Source organism: Pipistrellus kuhlii, unplaced genomic scaffold, assembly GCF_014108245.1.
Source record: "Pipistrellus kuhlii isolate mPipKuh1 unplaced genomic scaffold, mPipKuh1.p scaffold_m20_p_10, whole genome shotgun sequence".
Classification (NCBI taxonomy): domain Eukaryota; kingdom Metazoa; phylum Chordata; class Mammalia; order Chiroptera; family Vespertilionidae; genus Pipistrellus; species Pipistrellus kuhlii.
In genome coordinates this window covers 22,561,800-22,573,982 of record NW_023425405.1, presented here as the reverse complement: position 1 = coordinate 22,573,982, position 12,183 = coordinate 22,561,800, and the positions used below count along the sequence as shown (strand labels likewise).

At 41.7% G+C, this 12,183-nt stretch overlaps 1 protein-coding gene across 4 annotated transcripts in view; it reads left to right on the top strand.

Moving 5' to 3' along the window:
• Positions 1-10,686: 10,686 nt before the first annotated feature.
• TPK1 (thiamin pyrophosphokinase 1) overlaps positions 10,687-12,183 on the top strand; it is a 188,466-nt gene continuing 186,969 nt past the window's right edge. Inside the window, exons 1-2 of one of the 4 annotated variants that reach the window (XM_036429143.2) lie at positions 10,687-11,123; positions 11,458-11,516. In XM_036429143.2, the coding sequence (XP_036285036.1) occupies positions 11,474-11,516 (43 nt within the window). In that variant the 5' untranslated portion in view covers positions 10,687-11,123; positions 11,458-11,473. Of the gene's footprint in view, positions 11,124-11,457; positions 11,522-12,183 lie in introns of all 4 variants that reach the window. The other 3 variants (XM_036429147.2, XM_036429145.2, XM_036429144.2) reach the window with 3 other exon arrangements.

The window sequence follows — 12,183 nt, the reverse complement described above, 5'->3', positions numbered from 1 at the left end:
AGAGGCCTGGTGCAGGAAATACCTAGTCCTGATTGGGCTGGGGAGAGGCTGAGGAAGGGCTTCAAGGCATTTCCAGCCCATCTCATTCAGTTCTGATCAGCTGGACCCCAGCAGCAAGCTAACCTGGTCAGAGCATCTGCCCCCTCATAGTAGATGTATGTCATAGTGAGTGGTTGAACAGCCTTAGCATATTATGCTTGGTTGTTTGGTTATTCTGCAGTTCACTCTATTTGCATATTACCCATTTATTATATAAGTTCATTGACTATATTCCCTATGCTGTACTCAACATACCATGACTTTTTTCTAACTACCTCAGGTGAATCTTTTGAGCATTAAAGTTTAAAATTGGTTATACATGTCACCCTGCACCTTATTGTTGTTGTGGGTTTTGTTTTGTTTTGTTTTGTTTTGCAATATATTCATAGAAGTAGATGGATATGTTTTATTCCATTTAATCACTACATCAGAATGTGTTGTATTAAATTAATTTATTCAGTTCTTCCTCTATTTTGGGCATTTTAATATTTTTTTGCCATTTTATACCATGCAACAATAACATCTGCATACTTACATTGAGAAAAAGTGTGCAAGTACTATTCTGAGACAGATGCTTAGAAGTAGAAGAGGTGAATTACAGGAAATATACCTTTAAAATAATGATAGATATTACTAAGTTTGCCTGCCAGAAGAGGAAAAGGTTTACCCACTTACCATACATAAAGGTATATGAAAATGCCCATTCCCAAAGTCCTCTTAATCTTTATTAATCTTTTTCATTCTTTAATAAAATATATTTTATTTTTTCTATTTGTATTCCATGGTTATCAGAGAGTTGAAATCTTTGATGTATTTATTGGTATTTTGCTGTGTTGTTTTGTTTTGTTTTTTTTTCCTGTGAACTGCTTTCTTTTTTCTTGTTGATTTTCAGAAGCACTTTTTTATATTCTGGATAATAGGTTTTTCCTGATATTTATGTTGCATCTATTTTTCCCTATGTACTGTTTGTTTCTATAAGCTGGTTTTTTTTACTCTGTGGGAGTTAAAAATTTATTCACCAAATCTGAGCTGACTTCTGAGTTTTTGAATTGCTGAGTAAGACCTTTCTTATCCAAATATTATTTTTTAAAAGTCATATCCCAAAACAGATTTGACTTTTATATTTAACTTTTTAAAAATATGTTTTTACTGATTTTAGAGAGAGGTAGGGAAAGGGAGAGAGAGATAGAAACATCAATGATGTTATTGATCAGCTGCCTCCTGCATGCCCTTTATTGGAGATGGAGCCCTAGCAAGGAATCAAACTGTGACTCCTGGTACATGGGTTGATGCTCAACCACTGAGCCATACTGGCTGGACTATATTTAACTTTTTAATATGTTGGAAATTAATCTTTATATGATGGGAAGTAGAAACTGACTTTTACTTCCATACATAAATAATTTCATCAATAATCTTTATTAGATATATCAATATATTTTCCCTGATTTAAAAGTCACCTTTATCATAAACTATACTTCCAAAATATGAGTCTGTTTCTGAACTCTAGTTTGTTCTAGCATCTTCTATGTTAGCGCTACTTTTTAAAAATTACTATGGTAACAGCTATTTTTCTATACCTAGTAGGAAAAATCTCTTATATGTGCTGCGCCAGCATGGCCAAGGGTGTACCTGAGTGGGGCACCTGAAGGATTGAGAAAAGATAGAAAGAGAAGGAAAGCTGGGACTCGGTGGGAAGCTGCTTCCCTGATGGGAAAAGCCATGTCTTTATTTTATAGCCAAATGCCACAAGGCAAAGAAAGGGCGTGGTCAAGATGTTTACAACATTCTGGTGCCTGCTCAATTACATGCACCTGATCAAGCTTTGTTTACTTGCAGCCTATAGCACTTAGGCACATGGGGCCACGTGTTCTGACCATAGGGTCAAGCTTACAGCTACAGCTGTTGGCTATGATTGTGCTGGGAAGGCTCTGTCCTCCACACTGGGACTCGCATGTGGCAATGAGAGGACTGTGCCCTCTCATTGGTCCAAGGCTTGAACCTGTCCAAACACTGTAGCCAGGCTCCACACTTATAGACCTTCTCTTAAAAAAATTTTTAAAAGTTATTCTTCTGGCAAATTCACATATTAGTTTGTAAAATTCAAAAAAATTATCAGAATTTTGAAAAGCATTACATTAAGTTTATTAGATTTATTTGGGAAATTGTTTTAGTGAGTCTTCTTGATTAAAAACGTTATGTCTTAATATTTATAAAAGTTTGTTAACAACAACAACCACAACAACAACAAAAAAACCAGGACCAGTTTTTAACATACTTTTCTTTGCAAGCCCCCAAATTTCTCTAATCTATTTACTGAAAATCACATAATCATCATATATATATATATATATATATATATATATATATATATATATATATATATGTGTGTGTGTGTGTGTGTGTGTGTGTGTGTGTATGATATATACATATATATGTATACATATACATATATATACATATATATATATATATATATATATATATATATATATATATAAAGGCTTTTAACTACTTAAGAATGGCAGAATATATTACACCAAGTAGGTCACTTTGGCATAAAGAATATGTGGTATAACATATTTTTTAGTGATGTACAGATCTTTTGTGGTTAATAAGTCCTTCACAAATATTTATATACTAGAGGCCCAATTATGAAATTCATGCAAGAGTAGGCCTTTGCAGCCCTGGCTGCCTCAGCCCTTGCAGCCACAGCTTCGTCCAAAAGGTCATCTGGACAGTTATTCCATTCTTTGGCCATTCGATGGATTTTCATATTATCCATTTATTATTATAGATATGTAATATATAAATTATGCATGCATACATTATATAAATTCTGTGTATTTCCGTATATATACACAGTTTATGCAACTGAGTGTTTACTCTGCACCATGTACTATGTTAGGCACTTATACTGCAGCAGTGAGCAGTTCAGGCTGAATCCCTTGCCTCATCATGGAAAATAAGGTCAATAAGTAAATTAACAAGATAACGTATTTTAGAGAAAACAAATAGTGTGCCAAGATAGCTATTAACTAGGGGAAGCAATTTTTGATAGGAAAGCCAAGGAAGGATTCCCTGAAGAAGTGACATTTGAGCTTAGCATGAATGACTTGAACAAGTTGGCAGGAGTGGGGCTTGAACATTCATGGAGAGGGAAAATAAAGTAGAAAGGACTTGCTTTGTTTAAAAAACATTACAGAAGCAAATTTTGCTGGAGCATCACATGTATGAACACTAGCGTAATATAAAATTGGAGACAGGAAAAGACCATATTATTCAGGGTCTTTTCAGGTTGGATTTTATTCAACAGTCAGTTGGAGAGTTGTAAGGAAGCAGTGGCATGATCTTTTCACAATTTAAAAAGAGCTTTGGCTACTATACGAGGACCAGGTCAGAGGGTGGACAAGGGCAGGCTAGTAACTGGCCTGTTGGCTAGTTCATACCCAATGGCCCATCTCCCTTTCCTATCTATCCTATCTAATAAAGATGAAATATGCAAATTGGCCATCACTCCACAACAAAGATGGTGGCACCCACAGCCAATATGCAAATGAATGTGACAAAGATGGTGGTGGCCTGGCCAGAACACTTTCATTACCATGGTGATGACGCAGGCATTCAGCCCCACCCTGGCTGCTCTGGGGCTCTGGGTGGGGTGGAACGCCTGCTATGAAGGAGGTGACAAGGGGTAGAGGGAGCTATGGAGGGTGGCAGGGCCGGAGTGAAGACAGAAGGCAGTGGCCAGAGCAAAGGCCTGGGTCCCAGGTGCCAGAGGGAAACCAGTGCCAGAAGCCAAGGGAAAGAAGGCCTATTCTTGCATGAATCTTGATGCATTGGGCCTCTAGTATATATAAAAGCCTAAGCAACCATTAAGACTGGTCAACCAGATGACTGGTCACTGTGATGCGCACTGACCACCAGGGAACAGACCCTCAACACAGGAGCTGGCCCTTGGTGGTCAGTGCACTTCTACAGCCAACCTCCTGTGGCCAGCCAACCTCCCATGGCTGGCCAACCTCCCAAAGTCTCTCTCCCCAGCCAGCTTACCCTGATCACTGGTCAGGCTGAGGAACCCCACCCATGCACAAATTTGTGCACCGTGCCTCTAGTTTAGTAATAACACTCATTTTTCAGTACTTTTTAAAAAATTTATCTTTATTGGATTTATTGGGGTGACTGATTAATAAGATTACGTAAGTTTCAAGTATACAGTTCTATAATACATCGCCTGTATTTTGCATTGTTTGCCACCACCTTATAACCCATTTTTATCTGGCCCAATTGCATCTAATTTAAAAGTCTACATTTTCTTCTTTTTTATAGCTGCATAGTATTCCATCCTGGAAATGTACCACAGGTTTTTGTTGTTGTTGTTGTTGTTTTTGAGCTTGAAAAAGTTTTATTGAACAGTTTTGGATGCTGCTTCCTACCTTTTAAGTTTAAGAATTAAAAAAAAAAAAAGGTATTTCAATAACAAAACAACTATTATATATAGCGGAGTCATTTTTCTTTGTGTGAAGAAATATGAATGAACTGTACATAAACATTTAAAAGCAAATAAGTTCACTGTCTAAACTTTAAATGTCTCAAGAGCACAGCAAATGCTAAACGCACTAAGATCATGCTGCTACTTCAATAGCTGGGGAGTGGCATGCGCTAGCCTATGCTTGTTAGGATCTGAGTTCATGCTTGTTTCTGAGATGCCTCCATCTCTGAGAGCTTCTCATCATTTTCCAATGTTTGCTGAAGTTCATGGATGGTACTAATAAGAACGTGAAACTTTCTGCCTCAATTCCAGCTTGTTTTCAACACTTTTTTAATATATGAAAGATGCTCCAATTCTTTGCCCAGAGCTTCTACCATGTTTCCCCGAAAATAAGACATCCTCCGAAAATAAGACCTAGGACATGGAAAGATAAGACATCCCCTGAAAATAAGACCTGGCTTGAAGAATCTGCTTTTTGCACTCAGCAATTTTTTCATGTGCTCCAGAAATGCTATATTCTATTTCTTTGAAAATTTTTTCATAGCTTTCCATTTCTCTGAGATTCATATCATATACCAGCAAAATTTTGCCTATGGAAGATTCACACTGGGACAAGTGTACTCAGCATATGTTGGTACTAGCTGTAACCTTCTTCCTGGAATCCAGAGTTGCACCATTTAATGAAACTTTTCACTAGCAGATTAATTCTGCGATCATCTCCAGGGCCATCAATTAGGAGACGCTTCTGTATGACTTCATTGTCAGTCACGGCTCCCATGGCATGCGCAGTAGCAGCGCCCACAGGTTTTTTTATCCACTCATATACTGATGGGCACTTGGGCTATTTCCAGATCTTAGCTATTGTAAACAACACTGCTGTGAACATAGGGATGCATATATTCTTTCTGATTGGTGTTTCAGGATTCTTAGGATATATTCCTGGAAATGGGATCACTGGGATAAATGGCAGTTCAATTTTTAATTTTTTGAGGAAACTCCAGATTGTTTTCCATAGTGGCTGCAACAGTCTTCATTCCCACCAGCAGTGTACTAGGATTCCCTTTTTTCCACATGGAATGCTATGCAGCTGTAGAAAAAAAGGATAGCTTACCCTTTGAGGCAGCATGGCAGGCACTGGCAAGTATTATGCTAAATGAAATAAGCCAATCAGAGAAAGATAATCACATGATCTCACTCATACGTGGAATCTCATGAACAAAATAAACTGATGAACAAAATAGATCCAGAGACATAGAAGCATGGAATAGACAGATATCTCAGAGGGAAGTCGGGGCGCAGAAAGACATTGACCAAAGAACTTTCATGCATAGCCATGGACACAGACAATAGTGTGGTGGAGGCTGGTGGCAGTGTATGTGGGGTAGAGAGGCTCAATGGGGAAAAACAGGGGACATTAGTAAGACTTCAAACAACAAAGGTAAACTTTGTTTTAAAGTCTACAATTTCAAGCTCCATTAAAGCTAGAAGGGGCCACATGATCAAGTGCTGGATGGTTAGGTTTAAGAAAAGTATTGAGTGAAACTCTCAGGAAGGCACTAACATTGCTGAACTTCCCGAGCCTGTGCTCCAGAAAAAAAAATGATGGCCAGGAAATGCCCTACCCTCTGGTTTTTGGAGCCTCTTCCCTCTTTTTGTGTTCAGGAAAAAGATTGCTTCAAAGAACTACTCTGCCCCATTTGTCTTAGATAAGACTCCTCCCACTGGTTCTCATGACTCCCATAAGACTCTCATGTGTCTCTTATTTTTCCCTGAACCTCCGAGCTCAGAAACAGTCCCTCTAATTCCACATTCTTTACTGAGATATAATTGACAGACAACATTAGATTTGTTTCTTTTGTATCCACCTCCACATTCTTTGTCTCATGAATGATTAGCTAATATTAGAAATGTTTACTTACCCCCAAATAGCTAAACACAGGGATAAACATTTCCTATCCAGCTAAGATGTTCCTGATTACAACTATAAGTCACCCCACCTGAGACTCTTCTATGCTTCCCTATAAACATCTAAAGCAAAACCACATTGTGGAGATCCCAAATCTTAGGATCCAGGGTATGCTCTTTATTCTATAGTCTGAATAAAATTGTCTCCTTAATTTTCAGGTCCATAGTCACATAACGTTTATTCAGTACATTGTTATAACTGTTCTATTTTATTATTAGTTGTTAACCTCTTACTGTGCCTAATTTATAAGTTAAACTTCATCATGTATATATGTATGTATGCATGCATGCATCTATAGGATATGTACATACAGAGTTTGGTACTATCCTTGGTTTCTTAGGGGTCTTGGAACATGTACCCAGAGAAAAAGGGAGAACTGTTATATGTCAGACTGTGGAAAAGGGCTATTAAAATATATATAATGAGATCACAGAGCAAAATGAGATTAATTGTGAGGGGCTTAAATGAATTTCAAGGAAGATGATACTTTAGATAGGCTTTAAAATAATGAGAATTTTGATTGATGGCTGAGAGGAAATGACAAGGATGATCAGACCTTGATCCAAATTGACCTCAGCAGGTTGGAATAAGTGATCAACAGGCAACTCACCGAGTTTATGGAATGAACTTCAGTTTTAGCCACTTGAATTAGAGATAGTGGTGAAAGACTTAAGTGGAGATATCCTAATGGTGGCTAGAATCACTGCTTGTGCTGTAAAATGATGATAATAAGACTCCTTTTGAAGTTGAGACAGTGATTTAATTTTCTGAAAACAATGCAGAATTCCATGAGCTGATGGTCGGTCAAACACTGGAAACTCAAAGAATACTTAGTGGCAGCAGTAAACAAAACAGCAGTAGCAGTGAAGAGGAGGTGGCAGCTGGGGTCAGAGTCTCCTAACAGTTGTTCGGAGAACACTGCACTGTAAAATTTTAAAAGATTTGCCACCACCCCCCCCCAAACAAAACAAAACAAAGCAGTGTCGTATGCTCTAATGTCTTTGAGAAAGTCTGGATTTAGAGATAAATAGATTCCCTACTTCTGATTTTCACGAGATGTTTAATGACAGATCATGTGTTATAAATCTCTAATGGGATGGATGAAAGAGTGCAGAGTTTTCCAAGCTGGTTTCACTGCAGAACAATTTTAATATAGAATCTTTTTGCAGCCATATACTCTGTATTCTGATATCCACCCAGTGCAGGAAGATGGGGCAGAGTGGAAGGCAATTGGTGAAGGAGGTGGGATAGCTATCCTGTTATCCTGGGGAAAAACACCACCATATAATCTACTGGCAGCAGCTCCTTCCTACCCTGTGCTATTTTGCAGGGGGGGGGGGGGGGGGGGGGGGGGGTGAGAATCCATTGGAAATTTAGTTGAAGTTGTAGAATCTCTGCTCTGGATACTGGGTATGGGCACTGCTTTCTCTGGACCCCCTCCCCCCCCTAAAAAAAATAATACGTTAAATATGAACAATAATGATCCAATAATTTTCTGATAATACATTTTTACACACATTTCTTCAATATGCCTATTGCAAAAATATTAAGGTGACAAAATAAAAAGTGTGTGAAATAAAAAGTAATATTTCCCTCAGCCTACTGCCTCCTACACACTCCATCCCTTTTCTCAGAGATCACTTTGAACAATTCTATATTACCATTTGCACTTATTAAATTTACTTCATCATGGACACTTTTTTTTTCACATGAGGGCATATTGACTTAGCTTAATCTTTTTAATAATTCCTGCTGAGAGAATAACTCCTGTTATTTCCATTTTCCTCACCAATTATTAATTCCACTTAAATATTCCTTGGACCCCTACCATGAGGGAGGCATCCTGTTTGGCTGGAGAAATAGCAATGAACAAAACAAAGTACTATGTTTCCGTTCTTAGGGAGTGGAACTCCAATGGAGGGGCAACCCAGAGGCAAGCAACAGACTAAGTTAATAACTATAGATTGTGAGTATTGCTTTGCAGGAAAACAATCCTAGGTGAGATAGAGTAACGGGGGGAAGGAAGTCAGTTTTGTGCTGAGGCTTGATAGATGAGCCAGCTGTGAGGAGACCTGCAGAAGGAGTTTGCAATCAATTTCATTAAGAATATTCAATATGTACTCACTAGTTGTTTGCTCTTTGCCAGCAATTGTGCTAGAGCACATGTGTCAAACACAAGGCCCGCGGGCCAAATCCATCCCGCCAGGCCTTTCAATGTGGCCCACACCGCGCTGTCATCACTGCACTCCGCTGTGTTTCCATCACAATGACAGTTTATGACTGTTCAGTAAACCATTCGGCCCGCGATTTAGGCTGAATTTTAGATTTTGGCCCCTTCTCTGATTGAGTTCGACACCCCTATGCTAGAGAGTGAGGGTTCAAAGGGAAACAATTAAAATCTGGTCTTCGTTTTCCTAGAACCTGAATTTTAGGGTAATTAAATAGAATCTAAAAGACCTTACTTAACATCATGACTGAAAGGTAATGATTGCTTAATCAATGTGTTATTACTTAAAAATTGTTCCCAAGCTGGCAAGTAAATTTATCTCATTGTTCAAACCTGCTTCTTATTGACGGTGTGTTTTTTCCCCACATATTTGCCACTTGAATATATTCTGTCATTTGCTTGTGTGTATCCTCAGTCATCATTTTACTGTTTAACTTGCCTTTTACTGATGGATTTGCAGTTCTTCATATGATAAAAGCTAGCAAACCCTTGTTTGGTACGTGTGCAAACATTCTCCCCCCACCTCTGGTTTGTTGCTGTTTAACTTCACTACTGGCATCTCTAATCATGTGGACTTCTGAAATTTGTGGTAATTTAAAAAAAGATTTCAGTGTTTTTCTTTTCAGTGACTTTGGGAAAAACTTGACCTAGATGCATACACATAAAACACATTGCAAGGATGTGTGCTGCAAATATAAACAGTGCTGCAGCAAGGGCTATGTGGGTACCATATTGCTGGAGAGGGACATTTGTTACAAACCTAGGTGTACCAGGTAGGCACCTGGTGATGTGTTTACCTGTAACCAAGTCATTACCAAGTCATTTGCTCCTTGCAGAACCCTTCCAAAGCTGGAAACATTGGAGGAAGAACTGGAATGTCCTGCAAGTGGTAGGTGACATGGTTGCAATGGCCTGATGCAACTGTCATTGCAAGCTCATAATATTTCATTTTACAAATATCAACTTGAAGTCCTTAGCATTTTGGTCTAAAATTGAGTATGAGATAGGTATATACTTAAATAGTGAAAAATGCCTGCAAGTTTTATTTGATCTGGCCACTAAGAAAAAAATGGTAATGAGCATTGGCAATGAGTACTCTCTTGTGGTTAATCTCTCTTGGGACATGGTGGCCAGAGGTTAAAGTTAAACACAGCTAAGTGTATCTTTAAACAAGCTGTGAAAACAGAGTTAGTTTAGTAACTGCTGACAGCAGGGGAAAGCTGAGCTCCATTTCATTTGTGCAGAAGTGATGGGGCATTTTGCAGGGAGAATAAGGAAGAGGAAGATGGGGGAAGACTCTCATTAGAGTCAGAGAAGTGAAAATTACAGAGTTGGTCAGTGTGAATGCCATGAGGCCAGATCTTCGACAGCTGGCACCTTTGAAAGTAAGGATTCTATTGCCCAAGACTGGGAGACAGAGGGCCTATCCTTTCGAAGGAATGGCACTCAGGCCCTTGGGCATGAGGCTTCTGAGGTGTTAGAGATACATATTCACAATTATAAACCATCTGGGAGGTCAGTAGCCTACCCTCAGGTCTTGACTAAGGAGTAATTTCTCCAGGCATCCCAGGGTTCTCAGCCAGGCACTTTAATAGGTGTGTGTGGGGGGAGGGGAGGGGAGGGGGGGTGCTCTGTGTGTGTCTGCGGTCATCCCCGGGACAGACTCAATGCTAATAGCAGAGAAGCAGGTCTCATCAGGTCTCTTAGAGCAGAGATTTGCATGCTTGTTAGGTGCTGCGGCTTGGGCAGGTCGCACCAGTTCTTGGGACCACGATTTGTAAGCAACGTTAAATACAGGGGATGGGAACCAGGGTGGTCGAGTCTGAACACCCTGTAATGAATCAGAACCTTGTGCAAATTGCATTTAGCTGAGAAAAGGTAAACAGAGCCAGGGAGAAGCATAACTGTTCAAATAAACTTAAGAGGGTTCTGAGGGCCAGGGATCGCTCCAACAGGTGAGGGTCCTGGGGGCAGTGGTGGGGCAGCAGGAGGGGATTTTGGCCCAAAGTAAGAAAGAGAAGAACGGTTCTGGTGGGTAGGCTTGCTCCGTGTAAAAAAAAAAAAAAAAAAAAAAAAAAAGCTGCTTGGCAACAGAATGCCTCTTCAGGAGCTGCAAGTGGGTGGCTTGAAGTTTCTTCCAAAGGAAACTATGATGACAGAGGACCGCGCTGGCCAAAGCAGGCTGCGGGTAGCGGAGCGCAGGAACCTCCAGGCACGCGCGGCCCCGGTCGGGAGCGCGCCTCGCCGGCGCCGCGGCTCCCGGAAGGGGGCGTGGCTTCCTCGCGCGTCCGTTACTTAAACCCGCGGCGCCGCCCGAGGCGCCTCAGCCGATCGCCGAGCGGTCGATGCCCTCGCGCCGCAGCCCGCACCCCGTCGCCGCTGGCTCCACCCGCCATTGAGTAAGTGCGACTGCCGCCCGGCGCGTCGCCGCGTCCCCGGCGCGCGGGCCCGGGGCTGGGGTGGCGAGCGCGGGGAGGGGGCGGCCGCCCCTCGCTCCTCCAGGCCCCGGATGGCGGCGGCGGTTGCGCGGCTGGAGGGGGTGGCCCCGTGGAGGCGGCGTGCCCGCGGGTGCGCTCCGGGCGCCTCCGAGACCCGCGGGTCCCAGCCTCCCGAGGGAACACGCCAGGTTCGCGGGGATAAAGCGACCAAAAGTCCCAGCGATCTCGCGTGCCGTTTAATGCAGACAGACGGTCTAACGTGGCGTTTTAATGTGTGTGTGTTTTTTTAATGCAGAGCCCCGCCATCCGCTATGGAGCATGCCTTTACCCCGCTGGAGCCCCTGCTTCCCAATGGTACTGTATGTTTCCCCACGTTCCCCGGCGTCTGGACGGGCTCTGCCCGGAGCCCTGAGCGGTGAAAGGCAGGGACGCGGGCCGGACCCGGCGCGGTTTCCCGATCGCGCGTCCCGTCCGCCTCATGTCCCAGCTCCGCTCAGCCTCCCGCGCCCCAGTTTCCCGGTTCTTGGCCGGGTTAAAGGTGGTGGGGGTTAAAGGACTTGGTACCTGGTCTGCTTTCCCCCTGGAGAAGCGGAAGGGCAGCCTGTTAGCTGATGGGCCTCTAACACCTGCGGCTAATCCCGCCACCGCAGAGCCTCAGGCATCAAAGGTGTCAGATCAATCATGGTCCCTGTCCGTTCTGCCAAGTGCCCGAGATTATTGCCCAGGAAAAGATTGCTTAGTGGCAGTGGAACATATTGCAAAGATAAAACACACTCACGCAAGGATTTCTGTTACTACTTTGAAGTTTCAGATTATGTGATTCACGTGAAATGGATGAAGGAATGCATTGAAGCTGGTTGTAATTGACTTGTGTAATCTCGGTGTAATTGAAGCTGGTTGTAATTGACTGGCGTGGTGATTTTGCAATATTAAACATATTTTTATCTGCCAGTTATTGTTTGTGCTGTATAGAGCTTTTCTCTATACCAGTTTCATAATTCAAACGGAGTGCATCATTTTG